Source organism: Ursus americanus, chromosome 10 (assembly GCF_024610735.1).
Source record: "Ursus americanus isolate L20-20 chromosome 10, mUrsAme1.1.p, whole genome shotgun sequence".
Classification (NCBI taxonomy): Eukaryota; Metazoa; Chordata; class Mammalia; order Carnivora; family Ursidae; genus Ursus; species Ursus americanus.
The window spans coordinates 73131521-73156913 of NC_142136.1; the positions used below are offsets into that span (position 1 = coordinate 73131521).

At 42.3% G+C, this 25393-nt stretch overlaps 1 protein-coding gene across 2 annotated transcripts in view; it reads right to left on the bottom strand.

The window, feature by feature from the left end:
* The window catches only part of ATP8A2 (ATPase phospholipid transporting 8A2), a 564765-nt gene that overhangs the window by 460222 nt on the left and 79150 nt on the right, over positions 1–25393 (bottom strand). For both annotated transcript variants that reach the window (XM_045797080.2, XM_045797081.2), the window contains exon 2: positions 17640–17784. In XM_045797080.2, the coding sequence (XP_045653036.1) occupies positions 17640–17784 (145 nt within the window). The remainder of the gene's footprint in view (positions 1–17639; positions 17785–25393) is intronic.

Here is a 25393-nt window from a genome sequence, read left to right on the forward strand (position 1 = left end):
GCCACCCAGGCGCCCTGTAGCTCCTCTTTTAGGAGGCTGAGGACCTGGGCTCAAAAGCAGAAGGGGCTACACATGTGTTCTCTAAGTCCTCTTTCTCAAACCTACCCAGAAAGCTAAAGAGAACTATGGGGAAAGGGAAGAAAAAAATAGTAACAAGAGAAATAGAATCATAAATGCAGAGGTCTTGCTTTCCCACCACCATATCCCCAACACGAAGCACAATGACCGGTATGTACTAGGTATTAAAAATAAATCTGATGAATGAACAAATTTTAAACTTCAACTGATATAAATGACTAATGATGCCAGCAATCACATTAAATCCCAAAGGCACCTGCATTTGAGGGCAGACATCAATCTGTTAAATCTGAAGAATTGACATTAAGAGCATTTAACTCAGCAGCCCCCTAGTGAGAGTACTTTATATATAAAAGCACATCGAAACCACATAATACATCAATTTTTGAGGCTTAAGTAACTGCTTTGGGGGATCTGCACTGTTCAAGAAGCAATTAAGTGTGAAGGCAAATCTTAGAACAACACATTAAGCCAAGTCCTATTTTCTGTGCAATTCTGACCTTCACCTGTACAGCAAAGTCATTCGGCCAAGATTTTGCATTTCCTATTGGCCAGAACTGTGTTCGGTGCTGGGAGAACACAGCATAAAACAGACAGACTTTGCTATCAAGGATGATACAGCAGAGCTGGAGAGTCAGAGACACAAAAATAGATATGATGCACTGTGCTAAGTACCACAACGAAAGAGTGTGCAAAGCTGGGGCACGGGCAGGGGCGGCTCAACCTCTAAAGGGTGAGGATGCAGGACAAAGGAGAACATGCTGGAGAGGCAGGAGACCTGAGCCTTAAGAGACAGGACTGACTAGGTGGAAAAGCTTCTGTAGAAAAAGAGAGCACTCTAGGGAAAGTACTGTGAGTCAAGGCCCGAAGGAGTACTCCCTGCGCCAGAATGCAGGATGAACAGGGACATGGGGAGCTGGGACAGTCAACCCGGGAGAGAAGGAGAACAGCTTCATGTGTCTTATTGAAGACAAAACAGAAGTAGCAATGTCACTGAACAGGGACTAGCATAGCGCCTTGACTACTTGTGGACCCGTCACCTCCAACAGTCTAGATGGGAGGGAAATGGGTGTGGAGGCCGGCAGTCGTGGTAGAAGTGAAGAAGGCAGAGCCTGAAGCTGTGCCATAGAAACCACCTACTTGACAAAGCAGATCCGGCTTAAAACCCCATGCCAATCCCCCCACATTCCCTCCTCAGCCCTCTGGTTTTCCATCCTGGTCTCAGAATTTCCCGCCTTTCCCAGGATCATCAGGGAAGGAGGGGCATGATAAAGTCAACCACCCTGCAGAAGTGGGGAAGAAAAAGAATCATGTGAATTTCCCTTAAACGTTTAGATCTATTTTTTTTAATGTTGTTCACTGTGACAAATCAAACCAGGAGACAAATCAAGCCAGGAGACAAATCAAACAAGAATTAAAGGATGGAAACTGACCACTTGATAGAGAACCAGATCTCCCCATAGCAGAGGAGAATTGTAATCTCAAGGAGCAATAGGGCTATTGCATGAGGTACCCAGAGTATCAGGTTCATAGAGACCAAAAGGGGAATGATGGTCGCCAGGAGCCGGAGAAGTAGAGGAACAGGGACTTGTTTCATGGACATTAAGTCTCACTACTCTGGGAAGATGAAGAGGGTTCTGGAGATTGGTAATACAACAATATGAATGTATTTAACACTACTGAGCTCTATACTCAAAAATGGTTAAGATGGTAATTTTTATGTTATGGGTATTTACCACCATTAAAAAGAGCAATAAGCCTATCTAATAGGTTACGGAAGATGGGATATACAATATCCATGGTGCATTACATTCTGGACATTTTCACATTTATAACCTCACTTAGCTACATGGCAAGCAGTCAAGGAAAGTATGCTTCCCACCCGACAAGTGAGGAAACACAGGCTCAGAGAAATTATGGGTGAAAGGTCATTCAGCTAGTCACTGGTGGAGCCAAGACTTCTAGGCTAATTTTCCTTTGCCCTTTTACTTGACCTAATTACCTTCCCTCTCTGGCAATTCAAACAAAACAAAACAAAACAAAAACCCCATAGTTTACACTGCTAGTTTTTCCATTGCCATTTTTCCAGTAAATACTTAATAATTTAAAATTATCCACGATAACCTCAGGCAAATACTAAAGTTAATCTTAATCAGGTTGCTGCAAAAAGAGAATGTTTGTGTTTGTTCCTTAAATACACTCATCCTACTCAATTTGCACATTATTTTTTAATCCCCCTGAATGCAATTCAAAACCTGGTTGTTTTTAACTCAAATGATATGTAACAAGCTTGGTGAGAGAGTTATTGCCAAACATATAATCTAAAATGCAAGCGACAATAACATCAAAATCCATAAAGCACCCAGCCAGGCACTGTTTAAAATGCTTTATACTTAGGGCTTCAGAGGGGAGGGGGCTGGGGGAATGGGATAGGCTGGTGATGGGTGGTGGGGAGGGCACATATTGCATAGTGCACTGGGTGTTATACGCAACTAATGAATCATCGAACTTTACATCAAAAACCAGGGATGTACTGTATGGTGACTAACATAATATAATAAAAAAAATTAAAAAAATAATTAAAAAATAAAATGCTTTATACATATTAACTCACTTAACTGATCTTCACAATAATCCCATGAAGTATGCACTGTAGCTTGGGGATGACCATAAATGAGGACCACCTTCAACAGAATCCCCTGGAATGTTAGTTTCAAACAGAAATCAGCCTTGCCCCAGACCAAATAAACCTAGATTTTTCTTACAATGTAAGATTTAGAAACAGTGAGCCATAAACAGACACATGAAAAAATGTTCAACATCATTAGCCATCAGGGAAATTCAAATCAAAACCACACTAAGATACCACCTTACACCAGTTAGAATGACAAAAATTGACAAGGCAAGAGACAATAAATGTTGGAGAGGATGTGGAGAAAGGGGAACCCTCTTACACTGTTGGTGGGAATGCAAGTTGGTACAGTCACTTTGGAAAACAGTGTGGAGGTTCCACAAAAAGTCAATAATAGAACTACCTTATGACCCAGCAATTGCACTATAGGGTATTTACCCCAAAGATACAGACGTGGTAAAGAGAAGGGCCATATGCACCCCAATGTTCATAGCAGCATTGTCCACAATAGCCAAACTGTGGAAGGAGCCAAGATGCCCTTCAACAGACCAATGGATAAAGAAGATGTGGTCCATATATACAATGGAATATTACTCAGCCATCAGAAAGGATGATCACCCAACATTTGCTCAACATGGATGGAACTGGAGGGGATTATGCTAAGTGAAATAAGTCAAGCAGAGAAAGATAATTATCATATGGTTTCACTCATATGTGGAACATAAGAAATAGCAGGGAGATCATTAGGAGAAGGAAGGGAAAATGGAGGGGGGGGAAACAGAGAGGGAAATGAACCACGAGAGACTATGGACTCTGGGAAACAAACTGAGGGCTTCAGAGGGGAGGAGGTGGGGGATGGGCTAGCCCAGTGAAGGGTATTGCATGGAGCCCTGGGTGTTACATGCAAACAATGAATCATGGAACACTACATCAAAAGCTGATGATGTACTGTATGGTGACTAATGTAACATAAAAAACAAAACAAAACAAGAGAAGAGAAGAGAAGAGAAGAGAAGAGAAGAGAAGAGAAAAAAGAAAAAGAAAGAAAAGAAAAGAAAAGAAAAGAAAAGAAAAGAAAAGAAAAGAAAAGAAAAGAAAAGAAAAAGTGACCAATTGATTGGGGTCTCACCAACCAAGTGACCTTTATACGCAGGCAACAGGGAAGGAGAAGCTCAGCACAGCCTGTGGCACGCAAACATGACAAGAATGACAAACTGAGGGCAAAAGTAAATATCACCACAGATAGTATTTTGCGAGGATTCCACAAAAATGCACTGGATGGTTTTTAGGTACATAAACCTTGGCAAAAAGATTTTAAGATAATTCACTTTTTAGTCAGAGACTATCTTTAGTCTCACAAGTACAGTAGAAGTTACTACATAACTACAGCACTCCTGTAGAACTCAACCACAGCTCTCTTCTCTTATAAACAGTATCCCATGGGTGTATATGGACCCATCTGTATGCTGTTCTATTTTTTTAAAATACTCAATATATTTTCAGGAAATAAAAACCATAGGAGTTTCTTTAAAAAGGCTAGATATTATATTTTCTAAAGATTTTATTTTTAAGTAATCTCTATACCCAACATGGGGCTTGAACTTACAACCCTGAGATTAAGAGTCACATGCTCTACTGACTAAGCCAGCCAGGCTCCCCAGTTATTATATTTTTTCTAATCATAATATCTCAAAATGTCAAAACTCATGAGGTCCCTTAGCACAATAGTTCAAAAAACAATTTATCTTCAACTGCTATGTGAGAAAACATTTGACTGCGAAGAATGTTAAATCAATATTTTCCAACTATTTACAGAAGTTTTAGGATTTAAAATCAAAATCTGCAAGTTTCTTATAGTCTACTATGCCAAAATCCTTAAATATAACGGGTTGATTTCTGTAAGACACTTTACTCTCTCACAAATCCCAACACTGTATTAAAAACAGCTTATCTAATTAAGTGTATGACATACGATAAAGTATTTTTGAAACATTGTGGTGTGCCCATGTGCCATCCAAAGAAAATACTAGCAAATGGACCACAAAACTAGGAATGCATGATCCGAAGATATTGGAAGAGAAACACATGAAAGTATTGTCGGTTGCTGACTGACCACCTCCAGCTGTCTCTGCATTTTCTCAAAATTCATACGATACTAAAATCCTTTCTCTACAGCTGAGTCTATGACTATTACACTAAAGATTAAGGGCACTATTAAATGCATGACAGTTCATCAATACTAATTCAAATGTGATATCAGAATATTTTGTTATAGTGACTAAACTATTTACAGCTCCTTATGGGCCAGTTGCTGCTTTTTATATGTGGGAATCACAAGAAGCCTCAGTGCAAAGGGAGAACTTCCCCATCAAGTAAGAACGGCCTAGATTGGTTTACCAGGGGATTTAATGAGTTCCCAACATAGGCACGTGTTCATGTGTAGGACAAATGAATTATAAGCATTAAGTAAGAATTTCAGGGTGTGCATAAGTGTGAATACGTTTACACAAAGTGGTGGAAGAAAACTGGTCAAGGCATCAGTAGGAATCTCCCATTACATTTATTTTTTGCTTTGGAGTTCCACGACTTTATAATCTCTACAATGCTTGGCTTACAAATATGCCTAACCCACGTCAAGACCTCCATATAGAGAATACCGGTGGTATGGTAGACACACACTCCCTCCCTCCTATATTTAAAACTATATCTCTTGTAATGTCTAAGCTTATGTAGTGAACAAAACGTTATAAAAATACAAGTAGCAATGAAACTGATGACTGGTAGCAGGCAAAACAGTAATACTGAGAGAAGTGAATGTCTCTGTCTGCCCTGGGCATAGTCATTATATGAAATAATTAAATTCACTGATACATCAATACTAGAATGATTAAGGAACTCTAATTTATAAAAGTAACATTAAAAATTAATATGAGACAGTTTTAACAAAGATGGAATACTAGGGAAGTAATTACAATACTACTCAGCAAATAACCTTACTGTCTCAAAATAAAGAGCTCTATTTTTAAACTGTCAGGGCTTTGGTAACACGTTTCATATACTAGACAGTAATACTTTCAAGACCACCACCCTTTCCTGGAATACAAAAAAGGAGTAATATTTTAGATTGGATAAGAATATTCCTTTCTATAACTGAATCTACGATGAAGTATTCAAATTAAATGTGATAGACAGTATTCCTTAGGGAGAGTCAAAGCACAAGCCAAATGGCCAAAAGCTGACTGTCCAGAGCAAGGAAGGAAAGAGGAAAGGAAGGGGGGGAAGAAAGAGGGAGGGAGAGAAAGATACAGACTCTACATTCACCACTCAATAACATTCTAGTTCTCCATTTGCACCAAGGATAAGGTTTTCACCATTCTGTGGTCAAGAATCTTCACTGGTGTTTGGTTGCAGAGGGAGGTCTCAGTGAGTTTGGTGTGCACTTACACCTGACTCTGTTCTCTCCATACAGCCAAAAGCAGCCGCCCATTTCCTGATAGAATGGTGATATAGACGTGCACACTCAAACACATCTCAGTTATGCTCTCAGTACAGCATGCTTGCCGGTAGAAGTTGCAGACTAGAAAAAATATACAAAAGCCCCTAACACCCTAAGTCTGCCTTGTTATTCTTTAACCTGCATGTTCACTCCTTGTGTACTCAGTCCCTTGCACAGGGTAGTACTCAAGTAACTTTCCTTCCCCCGCCCTCCCATTACAGCTTATCAACTGAACGTACGAGCTCCCAAGTAAGTGGCTAGTGAGCAACACGAGTTGCAGAAAGGAACATTAGTGATCACTAGGAGATTTTCAGCTACCCTTTGGACACAGTATACCTAATACCACATCTTGGGTTATACACGTACTCTCATCAAATTCCTACCAGTCTAAGACGTACAGTACTATAGTGTCTGCTTACTGAGTCAAATATCTTGGAATCAAACATTATCTCGAGGTAGAGAAAATCTGTCAGAAGCTGGGGTGACTCTCTGGTAGAGCTGGTGCTGCTGCCACCTTGCTGCTGGAAGATGGAGACAAAAAGATAGCTCCACACCTTCATGACTAGGCCAACAGAGGTCACCATATATACCTCTGATCCCCTGCGGTGGGGTAATACTGAGGTAAAGGGAAGTTTGTGCTATTTTGAGGTCAATGACCTTGCCCTAACTCACTGCTCAGTAGAGTTTAAAAAAAAAAATCCTCCAGAATATGAGAAACAGTGTCACCCCCTTTTCTGCCCCCAAAACTGGACCATGAGGACCAGGCTTGTCTATTCCTCCACCCACTCACGACTTCCCATCTAACCACCCCAGTGACTTATGCTTCTATAATGCTACAGCCCCACACCTCATCTCGGACAATTACAACAACTCAAGTCTGCTCTAAATAGCAGAGTGTGCTGGAAGGTTCTCAAGCACAAATACAATACTGTTACTTGAGCTTTACCAAGCTTCTCCTGGCTACACCTAACCCATCTCCAGTAGCCTAGCTTCTCACAGCATATCATCCATGTCCCTGCTTGCTTCCACATCCTTGCTGGAAAGACACACATTCAGCTTTTCTACGCCTCTGCACCTTCACATGTGCCGTTCCCCATACCAATGATGCCCTCCCCACATGAACCACACCTTGTCTTTCAGGCTGACCTCTAACTCCTCCTCCAGGCCAGCTTACTGATCACCCACCTGCAAGCTTGCCCCTCTTCTGGCTGCCTCACCCTGCAGTGCAGCCAAGCACCCAGCCCCAATTCAGCAGGCTTGATAAAAGGGGGCTGAAGTACATTTCTTTTTTTTTTTTTAAGATTTTATTTATTTATTTGACAGAGATAGAGACAGCCAGCAAGAGAGGGAACACAAGCAGGGGGAGTGGGAGAGGAAGAAGCAGGCTCATAGCAGAGGAGCCTGATGTGGGGCTCCATCCCACAACGCCGGGATCACGCCCTGAGCCGAAGGCAGACGCTTAACCGCTGTGCCACCCAGGCGCCCCACTGAAGTACATTTCTGGTATATATCAAACACTGGGTTAGAGATGGTGCTAAGTCTCATTGCTGTGATCAGTCTCAGTGCTGCTGAGGTCTGAAGTCAAAACTGGAATGGGTCAGATCAGATAGACTCTGTTCTTTGGAGAAAACCTAAAGCCGGTGGCTCCAAAGTAGAAGGTAGGAAGAGATAATCAGCTTACATGTGTGTGCACCTCCAATAAGTGAGATTTAATGACCTTTATCGAATAGATTGGCACTGGGGCCCCCACATGGTCCTACGTAATATGGTATGAAGGAAAGCTCCCTAAGCAGGAGAGAGGGAGTTGGGGATGCAATGAACCCCTGAAAATTGATATGTGGAAGCCCTGCCCCCCAATGTGATGGTACTTGGAGATGGGGTCTCTGTGAGGTGATGACATGGAGATGAGGTCATGAGCATGCGGCCCCATAACAGGCTTTTTGCCCTTATCAGAAGGGACACCAGAGAGCTAGGTCTCTCGCTTCTCCATGTGAGCACATGGCAAGGCAGCGGCTGTTGTAAGCCAGGGAGAGGGCACACACCAGAACCTGACCATGCTGCCACTAATGGCCTTGGACTTCCAGTCTCTAGAACTACAGGAAAAATCGTGTTTATTATCGTGAGAGAATGTTGTCTAAGCCACCAATGCTATTCACAGTGGCCTGAGAGGACCAACGAGGAGTGATAGCGGTACCCTCTCCCGTCTGTTCGCTCCACTTATTACTACATATTTCCATTTCTGTATCCAGTTAGGTGCGTTTATGGAGTAATTTAGCTTATTTCAGCTCAACTACCCTCCCAAAAACAAATGGCTTGAGAATCATGCAATGAAACCAACCACAGGGGGCGCCTGGGTGGCTCGGTCATTGAGCGTCTGCCTTTGGCTCAGGGCGTGATCCTGGCGATCTGGCCACCTTGGACTCCTCCGCTGGGAGCCTGCTTCTTCCTCTCCCACTCCCCTGCTTGTGTTCCCTCTCTCGCTGGCTGTCTCTTTCTCTCTCTGAAATAAATAAATAAAATCTTTAAAAAAAAAAAACAACCACAGATTGAAAATAAGCAAATAATCAAAAAGAACGATTTCTCAACATTTGCTGCAACATGGACGGCACTGGAGGAGATAATGCTAAGTGAAATAAGTCAAGCAGAGAAAGACAATTATCATATGGTTTCTCTCATCTATGGAACATAAGAACTAGGAAGATCAGTAGGGGAAGAAAGGGATAAAGAAAGGGGGGTAATCAGAAGGGGGAATGAAGCATGAGAGACTATGGACTCTGAGAAACAAACTGAGGGCTTCAGAGGGGAGGGGGGTGGGGGACTGGGATAGGCTGGTGATGGGTAGTAAGGAGGGCACGTATTGCATGGTGCCCTGGGTGTTATACGCAACTAATGAATCATCGAACTTTACATCAGAAACCAGGGATGTACTGTATGGTGACTAACATAATATAATAAAAAAAAACATTAAAAAAAAGAAAGAAAGAAAATAAGCAAATGACAAGGAAAAAAGCTGAACTGACGCTTCTCTTCCTAATAAAAGCTCTTCAAATCCATTTTACTAGGCTAAACATTAGAATAATTAAATCAAATCAGATGAAGTCACCCAAAAGTATTCAAAACAATCAAAATTATTAACATGGATTGACATCCAGTTGTTAACTGAGAACCTTGGTAAATGCACGTTGAGTCTTGAGCTAATAACTAATGATAGTAATATATACACAGATACTTAATATACATATTAAAGTTTCATGGTAGAGTGTTTTACTAATGGGACATGCGATCAAAACAGTCTGGAGACCACGGACATAAACCTAGAACTTCTATGAGAGCAATAAACCCACTCTCAAGTGGACGTCTTCTCTCAGGCAGTCCTGAAACGGAAACCAGCCAACGCTCCTTCGGAGTGGCAGTTTCTGTATCAAATACCAAAGATCCATAAAATAATTCTCAGAATGACCAACAACATCCCAAATTCAACCCCAAATCCTTTTTTAACTGTATTTAATATAAAAGAGTAAGTGTAGCTAAAAACCTACAATTCAAGTTTTGACGAGCTGGCTTTAAGAGAAAAGGGTAGGTCAGCATTTAAATGATCAAATCCAACCTCATGGATTTCAGGAAATTTCTCTGTAAAACATCCCTGCATGTCTGACCCCAACAATGGTCAGACCTCTCCTTTTGTTCTCTGTAAGCATTGTCCCTCTTAAAAGGGATGCTGATGAGCATTTCTGAGTAAGCTTTTGCTGTCTGTTGAGTGACTCAGCCATGAGTGGAATAAACACTTAGATGCTACTTTCTAGAGGACTACACAAAGGCTCACGTGACTAAACTCTGACCACAGAATTTTCTGCATTCACTTTGCTACCTACTTTTCAACTTCTGTACAAGTAGGTCAGATGTTATGCAAACAGACTCTCCGTGTTGCCATCTGAGGGAACGCTGTTTGACACCCAAAGAGTAAGTATTCTCCCATCTAATTAGCACAACAAACATGTCAAGAGATGGGTCTGGTCTCCTCAGACCATCATCCCTTCAAAACCATGTCTGTCTCCAGCAAAGGACCCAAACATTTCCCAAAGCACCAACACAAAGAGAGGAGTGTAGTATTCAGTTCCTATTCTCCCTGACACTTCTGGTTAGTTTTTCATATATTTTGAGGTAAGTTTGTCCTTACAGAAGAGTCACAAAAAATAGTACAAAGAGTTGCCATATGCCCTTCCTCCAGTTTCCCCACAATGTTAATATGACCATAGCATAAAGATCAAAACAAATAATATTGGATGTCACCTACCTCAAAAAAATTACTACAGCAAATATGAGCATAACACTGACACAATACTAATCCAGCTATATCATTTATTCAAAGTTCAGTTTTTCCACTAATGCACTTTTTCTGTTCTAAGATCTGATTCAGAACTCACGCTACATTTATTTGTCCTAGGTCCTTAGTCTCCTCTAATTCTGGTTCAATTTTAAGTTGTTTTTCACAAATCCTCATACTCAATTCTTTTTATTGGTAAGAATCAGAAATGCTCACAAGCTCACAGAAGACAGTAAGACTTAATAAAATTTGGGAGTAGGGGAGAAAGGAAATAAGTTACTAGCTAAAACTCTCAAGCCAAATGCCTCTACCTACTTTCACCAATGAGAATGGCATAGATGTGTCTTTGATCAAATTCAAGGTATACTCCATATCCATCCATATAAGGGTCAACTTGATAAAGAAATTACCATGTGAGTCTGTTCTCCTAGACATTTGCTATTTCCGTAGAAACATCAAATACAAAACTGGCCCAAGGCTGACACGATTTTCTGTCTCCAAAAATACACTTCAGGAAAGCTCATGCTTTCAATGGTTACCTGAAATACCGTGCTAAACGTCCCTGCCTCAAAAGCCTCATCCAAGGGTGTAAACCTGATAATGTTCTAATTACAAGAACCTTCTGTGGCATCAGTTGCTGCTGGTTATGTACAAATCAAGGACGCCCAACATGCAGTGATATTCATGTGCAGAAAATACCCAAGCCTGGTTTGGAGATTAACCAAGTGTATTTACCTCTAAACTAAAAGTGAAGAAATGAATGAGTGAACGGTCACTAAGTGAGGAGATGAGATTCGCTTGACTAATCATTTCACTATGTATACACACATCAAATCATGTTGTACATCCTCAATATATGCAAATTAAAAATATATAAATAGATCAATAAAAGCAGCGTACATAGTACATCTTGAAGCAGTTTTGAGGTAGGTAACAGGAATGCTTTCAATAGAAATTACCCTTTTTAAAAATATTTTATTTATTTAGTTGAAAGAGAGAGAATGAAAGAGAGCACAAGAGCACGAGCGGGGGGCGGCGGCAGATGGAGAGGGAGAAGCAGGCTCCCTGCTGAGCATGGAGCCTGATGTGGGGCTCCATCCCAGGACCCTGAGATTATGACCTGAGCTGAAGGCAGACACTTAACTGACTGAGCCACCCAGGTGCCCCAGAAATTACTCTTGATGAGGATTTTTATGTATTTTACTTTTGCCAAACTTTTACAGGAATAGCTGTCTCAGATATGCAAACTTTGGTTTTTCAAACTATAATCTTCATGTGAACCAAAGGGAAGTTATGATTCTTACCAGGACCTTAATACTGTTTCTGTTAAGTTTTAAGCAGCTTATGTGCTATGACCAGATGCTACCTAAATTCCTCAAGCTTTGGAAGACAATCATGCATCCTTTCAGCACTCAGTAACAGTAGATCTAGAACAATATATGTCATCTGTCACCACTATTCACGCACAAACTGCCATCTGAAGATTCTGAGCCCTTCAGTCCTTAAGACAAATATGCCCCCTCAGACAGTAAGATCCCAGCACAATACTGTAAAACCTCAACACTGTCAAACCTACCACACGGTGCTCAATTCCTTTTTCTAGAAAGGCAACATTCTATTTTACACTTATCTTAGCAAAAACAATATTAAGCAATTTTCCTTTAAGACAAAGCAAGAAGAAATGCAATAGCTTGACAAAGCTCAAGTTATTGCTTTAATGAAGATTTTTGCTAACTAGAACTCCCACCTGAAATGACTCATTCAAAACAGAGTATCTATAAACATGCCCAACTTGCTTTGAAGACCTCATTTCAAACTGCCTCACAGCCTGAAACTCACTATTCCAAATGGCCTGCTGATAATCACATAAAAAGACTGCATACACCTGATCTTGATTGAATCCCTTTGCTCATTCCTTCAATCAGTAAATTTCAAGGTATTTTCTGGAAAAAAAAATTTGACTTTAAACATTTTTTAAAATTTAGATAATACAAAATTAAAGATTCACCACAGGTTGCTCTAAATAGCAGGCTTTCCATAAGCATTTAATATTTAAGTTAAAACACTAAAGAGGAAATGATATCATTCATATGAAATGTCCAGAACCAGGGAAATCTACAGAGATAGAAAGGAAATGAGTGGCTCCTCAGGGCTGGAGGACAAAGAAGTAGGAAGAGGGCAGCTAAAGGGTATGGGATTTCTTCTGCAAGTGATGAGAATGTTCTAAAATTGTGGTGATGGTTGTACAACTTTGAATATACTAAAAATCGTTAAATTGTGGGGTGCCTGGGTAGCGCAGTCGTTAAGCGTCTGCCTTCGGCTCAGGGCGCGATCCCGGCATTCCGGGATCGAGTCCCACACAGGGCTCCTCTGCTGGGAGCCTGCTTCTTCCTCTCCCTCTCCCCTGCTGTGTTCCCTCTCTCGCTGGCTGTCTCTCTGTCACATTAATAAAAATAAAATCTTTAAAAAAACAAAAAACAAAAAAAACGTTAAATTGTATACTTTAGGTAGACAAATTACATGGTATATAAAATATATCTCAATAAAGCTATTAAAAATATTTAATAGGAGGCTGTACACCAGAAAAAGGGGATCTTGTTAGGTGGACATATACACAATACTACATATGTATGTACATTACAATATTCCATTAATTACTTCTCATTTCTAGAGGGTGAAGAAGAGGGTGATTGTCTTCATAACTAAGGCCCTAGAGAAATCAATGCTGAGGAGAAAAAGACCCTGTCCTACTTCTTCACAATTACAATAATCCAAATTCACTGGCTTCAATAACGTTCTAAAATTGACTTACACCTACCACAGCTTCAAATCAATCACTGGTGTTATTTTCAGTGCCGAGAACAAGAACAAGGTTTAGAGAGACATCTACTGACATGGGGCAGACCCTCCCAGAATTTCAAGGAATTGCTTGGGCTTTGGAGTTACCCTAAGGGCGCCAAGGCCACAGTCAACTCCAGCTGTGACCTTACTCCTACTCTCCAGGCCCAGCCTCTTTATTGGATACATGAGTTGAAATATTAACCCTAGACTTTCAATGCCTGTCCTGAATTGTACCATTCAACCCCTCACCAACCTTCCCTAATACCTGACAACCACGTCCCTCCTTAGCAAACTCTGATCCCTTTTCTGAAGTCAAAATGCCAGGTACCCATAAAGGCAGTCACAGTGCAACTACCATGATCCAAGGCTCCGAGCCAGAGAGGGCCTGGGGTGGGGAAGGCCAGTGAGAAAACCAGCCTTCTGAGGTATATCGCAACCACAAAATCAGTACTCTTGACTCCTGGGTCTGTCCCACCTGATCTCTCCTTTTCAAAAACTGATTTAGAAGTAAACAATCTGGGGGGGCGCCTGGGTGGCACAGCGGTTAAAGCGTCTGCCTTCGGCTCAGGGCGTGATCCCGGCATTATGGGATCGAGCCCCACATCAGGCTCCTCCACTATGAGCCTGCTTCTTCCTCTCCCACTCCCCCTGCTTGTGTTCCCTCTCTCGCTGGCTGTCTCTATCTCTGTCGAATAAATAAATAAAATCTTTAAAAAAAAAAAAAGAAGTAAACAATCTGGGATAAATACTTCATGCCCCTGCCTCAAAAAGAAAAGAAAGTTAAACCTTTCTCAAGAAAAATTTAAAAAAAATAACTTATCAACTCCCTTTTATGAAAATATTCCTTTGAATAGTTTTATCAACTTTTAGCAAATTTTCATGGCCAAGAAAAAAAGTGTTATTAAAAGAATTAATATTTTTTTTAAAGTGGCTATAAATCGTATTGCCATTCCCCTTTTTTTTTTTTAAGATTTTATTTATTTATTTGACAGAGATAGAGACAGAGAGAGAGGGAAGACAAGCAGGGGGAGTTGGAGAGGAAGAAGCAGGCTCATAGTGGAGGAGCCTGACGTGGGGCTCGATCCCACAACGCCGGGATCACGCCCTGAGCCGAAGGCAGACACTTAACCGCTGTGCCACCCAGGCGCCCCCAAAAGAATTAATATTTTTATAAGACTTGACTTCCGCAATATTAAAGTATGAAAATAATGTGGCTCAATGTTTTATAAAATCCTTAAGCTTTAATGCCAAGAAGTTGTTTTTTTTTATTATAATAATACTTTTTATTATATTATGTTAGTCACCATACAGTACATCCCCGGTTTCCGATGTAAGGCTCGATGATTCATTAGTTGTGTATAACACCCAGTGCACCATGCAATACGTGCCCTCCTTACTACCCATCACCAGCCTATCCCAGTCTCCCACCCCGCCTCTGAAGCCCTCAGTTTGTTTCTCAGAGTCCATAGTCTCTCATGCTTCATTCTCCCAATGCCGAGAAGTTTTATAATCAGTTCCTTAATAAACTAGAATTCACATTAACACTAGTAATTCTCCTAAACATAGAGTGGAGGGAAGCAAATACTCAAAAGCCATTTTACAAAATAGCAAGGGCCACATTTTAATTTCTTAGATCCTATGCAGTGTATTCTGAAACTTATGTTCACAGTATAAGCCATGAACACAGAAATTGTACGAATTTTAACATTTAATATATATTTCAACTAATGCAATTATATTCGTATACAAGACTTTAAATAGAATAGCTGGTATCTACTTACTTTATTCCTAGCCAACCCCACTGTATATTCCCATACTTATTCCTCCCCCAACTCCAAAAAAGTACAAATGCAACCATACAATAGATAGCCACTTGAAAAATCAGATAATAAAATCAGCCTCAAAAGTCAGCTTTTCATCTGGATTACAGAACAAGTAGTGAAGCCACATTACCAAGGCTCTTAAAAATCTTCACCTTCCATATAATAGAAAATGTAAACAAAACAAAGACCTTTATTTTCTCAACTGTAAGCATGCTTAAATGGATATCAAAGTCAAAGAAATTAAGAGGAATTAAGCAAAAATACTACTCAAAAACTTCCTAAAATTTAAAAAGAAAATTTTTCAATTCTGTATCTTTATATTGTGTGTGCACTAGCCTACACATTCACTAAAGTGTATCGTATGGTAAAATATATAGTACAGTACTATATAAATTTCTTGAACCCCAAAATCAAGAAAAGAAAAAAGAGACAGGATATAATCTCTTTTAAAGTAACCTTTCCATCTTTTTAAAAACAATTGAATAGAAACACATATAAGGTATGAAGAAATGGAAGCGTATCGGCAAAAAAGCATTCCAAACGGTTTTAAGTATATTCACAGAGTTGTGCAATCACCACCTCAGAATGAAACCCCACATACAGTCGCAGACACTCCCACTTCTCAACCCCTTCCCGCTTCCCTAGCCCTAAAAGTCACTTATCTATGTCTCAATGGATTTGCCTCTTCTAGACATTTCCTGTAAGTAGAATGAGGCCTTCTATGTCTGGCTTCTCTCACTTAGCGTAATGTTTAAGTCTCACCCTTATTGTAGCATGTACCTATATTTTGTTCCTTTTTATGGCCAGTAATATTCCATCGTATGGATAGGCCACATTTTATTTATTCATTCACCAGTTGATAGACATTTGGGTTGTTACACTCTGGGGCTATTGTGAATAATGCTGCTCTGATCGTCTGTGTATGTGTGTTCGTGTGCACATAGGTTTTCCTTGATCTTGGGTAGATACACCTAGGAAGATTGGTGGGTCACATGGTAATTATATATTTAATTTTGAGGAACTGCCAAACTGTGTTCCAAAGCGGCTGCACCGTTATTCATTCCCATCATCAGTGTATGGAGGGCGCCAATTTCTCCACATCCTCGCCAACACCCAACGCCTGTTATCTTTTTGATTAGAGCCATGTGAGTGTGTGAAGTAGTAACCCACTGTGGTTGATGCTCTGTATTTTAAACCAAGCCCACCCATTCTTGTGTGGGACCTCGGCTACTCTTCTAGGCTACACTTTTAGGTGAAGAATATGCCCCAATAGTCATTCTTAAAATCCAAAATAAAGCCAGGGTGATCTAACACTCCCTTAATAAATGAAGGTATCACCTCCATATAAAATGCACCATTATTCTACCACAAACTCTATCAAGCTACAATCATGCCCAACAGCCAAACCTTTCTCAATAAAGATGTCAGGCTAAGCAGCCTATGTAAGTGCTAATGCTGTAATGGAATACTTAAACATGCAACGAGGTTTTACCTAGAGCTTTCCAGAAACACTGGATTGGAATTCAAGCTTGTCAATAATCTATGTGTAACCTGATCATTTAAATCGTCTACACCTGAGCATGGAGTTCTGAGGCACACACAGAACTACATCCTCTGAAGTCACTCACATAAAGTTGTGTAAGTCTGAGAGTCTAATGAAATTTGAAAAAGTACTAACACCCATGCCTAAAGACCTAGCTTCACACGGCAGAAAGAATTTGAGCTACAGTAGTCAGGGAAGGCAGGTGCTACTTGCAGCTCTGTTAGCAGCTGTATCACCACAGGTACATTATTTAACATCTTTCTATCTCCGTTTCCTGATCTGAAGGTAATGCCTTCGAGAGGTACGAGGATTCCTTGATCCAGTACAGCTAAAGCATCTAACACAGTAGCCAGCAAGAAAAGTAGACACTTAAATGTTAGTGGAAAGATGGATGAAAGCTAACTCTGGACAAAGTTTCCCAGCAAATAAAGACCTCATAACCAATATCGGGGACCACTTAGGGCTGAATGTGAGTCCTTGTGACCTGTGGGATTCCTTTATAAAGCACTTTCCCGCATTATGGTGTGCAAATTGATAAGGAGAGCTACCATTTGGCTTAAAACAGGACTAGGAGGAATTCTTGGGAGGGAGCCCAGGGATGAAAAGATAAGAGACCTCATTTTTGTCAGGGACACAAGACTAAAAACTTCCTCAGGGCTCACAGAGAGCCTGAGCGCAGAACAAATCCCACGGAGAGAAAGGTAAAGGCTGTATTCACATGACCCCATTGGCAGCGCAGGTAGAGACTGCCGGGCTCTAGGGGGACGGGGGAAGGGAAGGGGTTGGAGGAAGAGAGAGGGGTGGGGGCTGGCTAGGTGTGTGGAAAAGCTGCCAAGAGGAAGACGTACCCCCTCCCAGCTGTGAATTAACTGTCCTTGCGTCTCTCAGCCGCCTTCCCCTACCTGATCTGGTTGTCACGGAATTTGTTGAGATGCGGTTGGTTGAGGTAAATGGTGCGGGCTGGTGCCTCCAGCTGGTCTCCAACAGACGTGGCCCGGGACATCTCATCCTCTGCCTTCTTGTAGCCCGAAGAAGGACGAACAGGTCCTGCAGAGACGGGGCGCGGGCAGAAAACAAAACACAAAGAAGTCACGCCAAGCAAGAGGCAGCGAACACGGGCTGCGGGCTGGCGGGCGGGGACCAGCTGGGAAGGATGCTCCGGGCGCCGCTGGGCCCGCCTATGTACCTTGGCTCCCCCTGGAGACCTGCCGCCGCAGCTGCTCACGGCTCCGCCCCGCCCCCTCCCGCGCCCCGCCTCCCGCGCCCCGCCCCCCGCCCCGGCCCCGGTCCCCTGGGCGCCGAGGAGAGAGCCTCTGCCGCCGCCGACTCCGCCCCGCCCCCTCCTGCCCGGCTGCAGCGTGAGGCCCGGCTGCCAGGGGCACCGCTGCTGGCTGCAGGGGCGGGAGGGGCCACGGGGACAGTGGGGCCTGGGCCTCGCCCCACCGTCCCCCGACGAGCTCCCCCTGCAGGCCCAGGGACTGCGCTCCGGAACTGGGCTGCTTTGATTGTGCTTAGGACAAAGATACCAGCAAAGGGGATGTGCCCTGCATTCCGTCACCACATAAAAGGATGGTGAAAGCATCTCCATGCCCTACAAACGAAATTCCCAACCCTCCGGGTGATGGACTTGGCTATACCGTGATCCTGAATGCACCGGCGGCTTTTCTCCCCAGAAGCGCCCGGCAACCTGAGTGTGGTTAGCTTTACCAATCCCAGCTCACGGAGGGATGCGTGATCTTTCATTTCATTGCTCATTTAGGTTTCTGTGGTTAAGACACAAGCAAGTCTGTCTCGGTAAGAGTGGATTTCAGTCCTATCGTCAAGCCTCTCTGAGCTCAACCTCCCCATAACCTTCGCGTAGGGAGGTGTCGGCATGGAGAGTAATGAAATGCCCCTTACTCACACAGCTACACCTGAGCACAGGCAGCCAGTCAACCCGGTCGCCAACAAGGCGCAACCTCGTCACAAGGGGCAAACCACCTCAAGAAGGGACCTTCAGGGACGGATGCCTGAAGTAGAGGATCACAGAAAAATAAATGCCCTGCAAATGCAGCCTTCTCTCCTCTCCCTTACATATATTTCCACTCTAATATCTGCCATGCTTTCCCCTGTCAAAGAGATCAAATCAAAACCACACTAAGATACCACCTTACGCCAGTTAGAATGGCAAAAATAGACAAGGCAAGAAACAACAATTGCTGGAGAGGATGTGGAGAAAGGGGATCCCTCCCACATTGTTGGTGGGAATGCAAGTTGGTACAGCCACTCTGGAAAACAGTGTGGAGGTCCCTTAAAAAGTTAAAAATGGAGCTACCCTATGATCCAGCCATTGCACTACTGGGTGTTTACCCCAAAGATACAGACGTAGTGAAGAGAAGGACCATATGCACCCCAATGTTCATAGCAGCATTGTCCACAATAGCTAAATTGTGGAAGGAGCCGAGATGCCCTTCAACAGATGACTGGATTAAGAAGTTGTGGTCCATATATACAATGGAATATTACTCAGCCATCAAAAAGAACGAATTCACAACATTTGCAGCAACATGGACAGCACTGGAGGAGATAATGCTAAGTGAAATAAGTCAAGCAGAGAAAGACAATTATCATATGGTTTCTCTCATCTATGGAACATAAGAACTAGGAAGATCGGTAGGAGAAGAAAGGGATAAAGAAAGGGGGGGTAATCAGAAGGGGGAATGAAGCATGAGAGACTATGGACTATGAGAAACAAACTGAGGGCCTCAGAGGGGAGGGGGGTGGGGGAATGGGATAGACTGGTGATGGGTAGTAAGGAGGGCATGTATTGCATGGTGCACTGGGTGTTATACGCAACTAATGAATCATCGAACTTTACATCAGAAACCGGGGATGTACTGTATGGTGACTAACATAATATAATAAAAAAACATTTAAAAAATAAATAAATAAAAATAAAATAATAAAAAAAAAAGATCAACGATGTATCCTGTTTAGGAAATGGACATCTCATCTCAGTCAACATCTACTTCACAGCTTCAACAAATATTCACTGACAGAGAAAATCTTGAAATAGAAAGTTTTGGCTATTGAAGTATGTCATCTTTTTTAAGTGATTATAATCCTATTATAATCTTTATCATAAGAGGGGGACAACCAAAACGTGTAATCGGTTGAGAGCTGACGTATCCCGAAGAGTATTCATAGCTGGGTCCTTGGTCACAGCACCCTCACTATTCCCCAGTAAGGGACTCCATCCTCAGATCCCTACTCCCTGCCTCCAGCCTCCACTATTCCAGGTTCCTCTGGCTTGGGGAGGGGGGGGGCGGGGAACTACTCTGTCCTCTGCTTATGAACAAGGGGCAGCAGAAAGCAAAAGTCCCTACTTCAAGTCTGACTGGCCTGAGAGCTCAGGCTCCCATACTTCAGTCAGAGAAGGCTGGGTTTTAAAGCATTTGCCGATTTAAGGCAAATAGGCTAGTTTCAAAAACATTCCTTATATAAAAATAGTGCTTTTCTCTTGGTCCACTTACCCCACTTTATCTCCAGCATTTATCATCATTACCTGACTTTATTCATCGATGGTCTATCTTCCCATGGCCAAGCACAGAAGCTCCAGAACAACAGGACATGTTTTGTTCAAAACAGTGATCTCAGCACCTACAACAGTGCCTGGCACATAATGGGCATTCATATTTGCTAATCAAATAAATCATTTTGTTATAAAGCACATTCACTTTGAATTCTCCAGGCAGAGATGCAGTGATATGCACAGAGGGCTCAAAGGCCATACACTCATACAGGTCAGAATAGTTCATTGCTTAGACTGTGTTCAATAAGTGGCTCTCCACCCTTGCTGCACATTAATATCACCAAGGGAGCTCCCACGATTAACTAGATCGTGGGCACAACACTCACAATTCTGACTTGTTTTACTCTGTCTTAAAGTAACTTAAGAGAGGGGGGCCTGTTAGGCACTGACTCTTAATCTCAATTCAGGTCTTGATCTCAGGGTTATGAGTTCAAGCCCCATGTTAGGCTCCATACTGGGCATAGAACCTACTTAAAATTAATTAATTAATTAATTAATTAATAATAAAAAATAATAAATAACTTAAGGGATTGGACTGGGCAGCCACAGTTTAAAATCACTTGTTATATGCTGCTGAGAACACAAAAAACAAAAGATCTGGCTCCTGCTCTCCAAAATTTTAACTAGTTTAAGGTGCTACGGTATAATCACGGCTACCAATAAGCCACAGTTAATGACAAGTGACTAAGAGTGGGCTTGAAGGTGCTGAGGAGGGCCAGGAGTCAGCAGCCTGTTTGTGCTTGAGGGGAGCTGGTCCGAACAGAGTTTGAGGACAATTATAAAAGCCTTACAAGTATGGGTAAGGTTTCTATTAGGAAAGAGGAGGACAAGGACAGTTGGGGGAAGAACAAGAGCTTAAGCAAAGGTCCAAGTAGACAAGATGTATGTCAAGCCAATTAAACCAAACAAACAAAAACCAGCACCGCGGGTCCAAAGTGGGAAACAGAAAGAAAACTCAGGTGCAGGGGCAGGGAGGAGTGCGGAGGGGTGAGAGACTGGGGAGGACTTAAATGCCAGGCAAAGGAGTTTAAACTTCATCCTGAAGGTCGTATGAAGCCACAGACGGTTTCCAAGCAGGGGAGAAATACAACTGGCAGTGATATACAAGTTGGAGCGGAAAGAGGGGAGAATCTGTAGATAAGGAGATCAGGTAGGAAATTAATTCTACATCTAGAAGCAAGACGTTAAAAAGCAAAAATCAGATGGAGAATGGGCAAAAAAAAAAAAAAAAAAAAAAACATGGACAGAAGAACCATCTCAAAAGAAAACCAAGCAAGACTTTTTTTGGATTGAGTGTGTGGGCCAGAAAAAAAGAACATTGGGTAATTGGGATTTGAAGAAGAGAAGATTGGGACCAAAAAAGCACTACTGATAGAAATGAGAATGGAAACAGTTTTCCCAAACAAGAATGTAAGTGTTGGATAACAAATATTGGGGTGCAAAACAATTACACAGTTAGTGATAGAATTACATGAAATAATGCCTCCCAAGTACACACCATACATGAGGCCAGCTCACCTTTCTACACTACAACAGGGCCAGCCCTAGAATTTTATTCTAGGTAGCAGTCACTATAGCTCCCCCCTACCTAAGACTCTGATAACTTTTTCCTGCCTCAGTGGCCTCATCTTGACCCAACCCTGCTTTGGAGAAAAACATTAATCTTTTCAAAATATCACACATCTGTTGAAAAGTATCGCCTAAAGAAAACACTATACCATATATAGTGAAGCACGTTATGACTAAGGTTTCAAATTCAGACTCATGAGACGAATACTGAGCTAATGCATTTTGAAAATACCACCATGCAAAATTAGAGTAGATGCTTACAACTCCCCCATATAAACAAGCACAGTGTCAGCAGACGGTGGGAGTTCGATAAATATCTGTTGAGAAAGAAACCAAAGTAAAAAGGATAAAGAGAAACAAGAGTAGGCAAATGGACAAGCACTAAGCTTGCGTACTACAAAATGGAAATGCAGACAAGACAGCTGGTGGCCAAGGGCACGAGGGCAGGGACTTCGTCTTGCTCATGGTTCTAGAGCCATCATCCTAAATAATGCCAAGCACACAGCAGGCAGTCTGTAAATACAGCCTGTAAATAAAAGGCTAATGTAGCAGGTGCCTTTTGAAGATGCCCACCCAGCTGCTGAACCCCAGACTCCCTTGTCTGGTAACTGAATCTTTCCCCTCCCACATATAGGCCAGGGAGCCCCCAGACACGTCTATAAAATGCAATCTCCTTCATCCATCACAGCCCTTTGCCCCAGGGACAGTTACTTGGTCCAATGTGGACCATTAGCAGTCTTTTGGAAACTTTAATAGGGGACCTAAGGAAGATGGTTTCTGCATGTGGCTGCTCTACGAACATATACACTCTGGGTCTCTGATGGCTATCTGCTACCCATGGAGTAGGCAGGGAGCTAAAGTGTTTCTTTTGGAATAAAGATGAAGCAGTTTCATGGAGAGCAACAGAAACTGTCCCAACAAATTCCTAGATTCTGGGTAAATTTCCCTCCTAGATCCTAGCTATATTAGGGTCTTTGGGTTCCATGACCCACCTTGAATAACCAGAAATGCCAACCAGTACCGTAAGGGAGCACACAGAGAACCTATTTTTCCCTTTAAGACAAATGAACAAGTAAGGTTAACGAGGAGGGAGAAATATCTATTCATTTATAAATTGCCCTGGGAGGGGGCAAGGTTTTAGATGCCTCTGGCACAGGTGTTCTTAGATGTCACAAGCCACATCCAGGGAAGCCAGATCTGGCAGAGGAACACCTGCATGGCAACATTCAGGTTGCTTGGTTTGGATAAAGCCCAGAAATAGGTGGAAGATGATTGGCTAAATAAAGAAGCCCCTCCTCCCTTGAGACTTTCTGCCAGGATAGGAGAAAGAATTCTAAGACACAGAGATAGATAACAGGCACAGTCTCCTTGTGGAGGGCGTTCTCTACGAGGACAGATAAAGAAGAGAGAAGGGGCAGAGGAAAGCAGGCTAGTTCTACTGCACTTGCCACTGACACCCACAGCTCTTCCACGGGCTCCAGCCACACCATGGCTCTAGCTTGCCTGTGAATCTCTCCCTACTCACTTTGCTCATGTCCTGGCCCAGTTTCTCATTCCACTCACACAACCTATCTGTGGCAACAGGGATGTGAAGTCACAAGCTAGGAAGCAGGGACAATGCTAGACCTCCCACTGGCAGGTAAGCAGATAGACATGAGGACAATGCCTCGTTTCTCCTCATTACATAAATTAATTCCATGGAGATTGTTCTGGGAAGAGAATGAAAAATCTTAACAGGTTTCTGAAATTATATATTATTTTATGACTATTTATATAATATACATATTAGTGTGAATGAAATTGGTCCAGGGGGTTAGGAACCTTAAAGATTTAAACACAAAAGGGGACTTAATGTAAGGCCAATTTTTACTAAGCATTTCATTGCCTTAAGCAACACAGAAATAAAATCCTTCACTCTGAACTGCAGTATTTTTCTCTAACTCAGAACTCTAGAAGATGCTTGTGACTTCTCTAGTCCACATCTCTTGCAAAGAAGTCTTACTATCTCACAGTAGCAATTCTTGGGAAAGAAATACTCGTCTTCCAAAATCAGAAAGCTATTAAAGTGGTGAGCCTTTTCCCAGAACCTCTGTAACTAGCTCTATGGGAAGTCAGAATTTGGTTGGACATTGCTGTAGGATAGAGAATCTGGCTGGTTTCTATCCTGGTTTTCTGGGGAAACTTCTAACCCATTGGAACTATCCCAGTGACTGCAGTGTCTTTGTCATTCATGGTGTGGCCTTGGGGCCACACCCAGTTTTATGCTAATGAGGTGACCCTGATGGGTCCCTAGACCATTTTAGTTTTATTTTATTTTTTACAGATTTTATTTATTTGACAGAGAGAGTGAGAGAGAGTACAAGCGGGGGAGTGACAGGCAGAAGGAAAGGGAGAATCAGGCTCCCCGCAGAGCAGAGGGAGCCCCATGTGGGACTCGATCCCAGGATCGTGACCTGAGCCACAGGCAGTCACTTAACCAACTGAGCCACCCAGGAGCCCTGTCCCTAGACCATTTTAGAAGGGGGGTTGACCTTGCCGGAAAACCAACCATGTGATTTACAGGGTTGGGGTCTGACCTCCCAACACCGGGGAAGTAAGGGGACTGGAGACTGGAATTCAATCACGTGGCCACTGATCCGATTAATGATGCCTATGTAAGGAAACCCCAATAAAAACTATGGACAAAGCTCAGGTGACATGCCCTAAGGACACAGAAGCTACATATGTGGGGCCCTCCCCAACCTCTCCCTGTGTGTCTCTCTCCATTTGGCTGGTCCTGACTTGTATCCTTTAGAATAAAACCTGTAATTCTGAGTATAGTGCTTTTCTGAGATCTCAGTTTTTCTAGCTTATTATTGAAACCGAAGAGGTAATGGGAATCCTTGAATTTGTGACTATTTGCTCAGAAGTACAAGTGGTCTAGGCATCCCAGAGCTTGCAGCTGCTGTCTGAAGTGAGGAGGTCTTGCAGAAAATTGTGCCCTTAACCTGTGAGGTCTGAGCTAACTTTGGGTACTTAGTATTACAACTGAATTGCAGACGTTACTCTGTGAACTCTAGAATGACAGAACCAAAAGGGAGACTTTATGGACAATCAGAGAAGTACATTAGGTCAAACCCAAGATAGGATTAGAAGCCAGATCTGCAGAAACTTGAATCCAATGCTCCTTCCATTAGGACAGGCTGCCTCTATAAGCTTCGGCAAGTCAGGACACCATCTGAGCCCTGGTTTCTTAATCCGCAAAACAGAAATCAATGGTATAAATCAAGGGTTGGCAAACTTTCTGTAAAGGGTCAGACAGTAAATATTCCAGGCTTTGAGCTACATATGGCCTCTCTTTTTTTAAGCACAAAAATCTTAAAAATGTAACAACCATTCTTTACTCACAGGCCCGATTTGGCCCACAGGCCACAGTATGCTGACCCGTCGTACGAACTAAGTTCTTTCACAGTTAACAACCCAATTACATCCCAACTCCCACCTCAAAGAAATATTAAATATCTCCCGTATCAACAA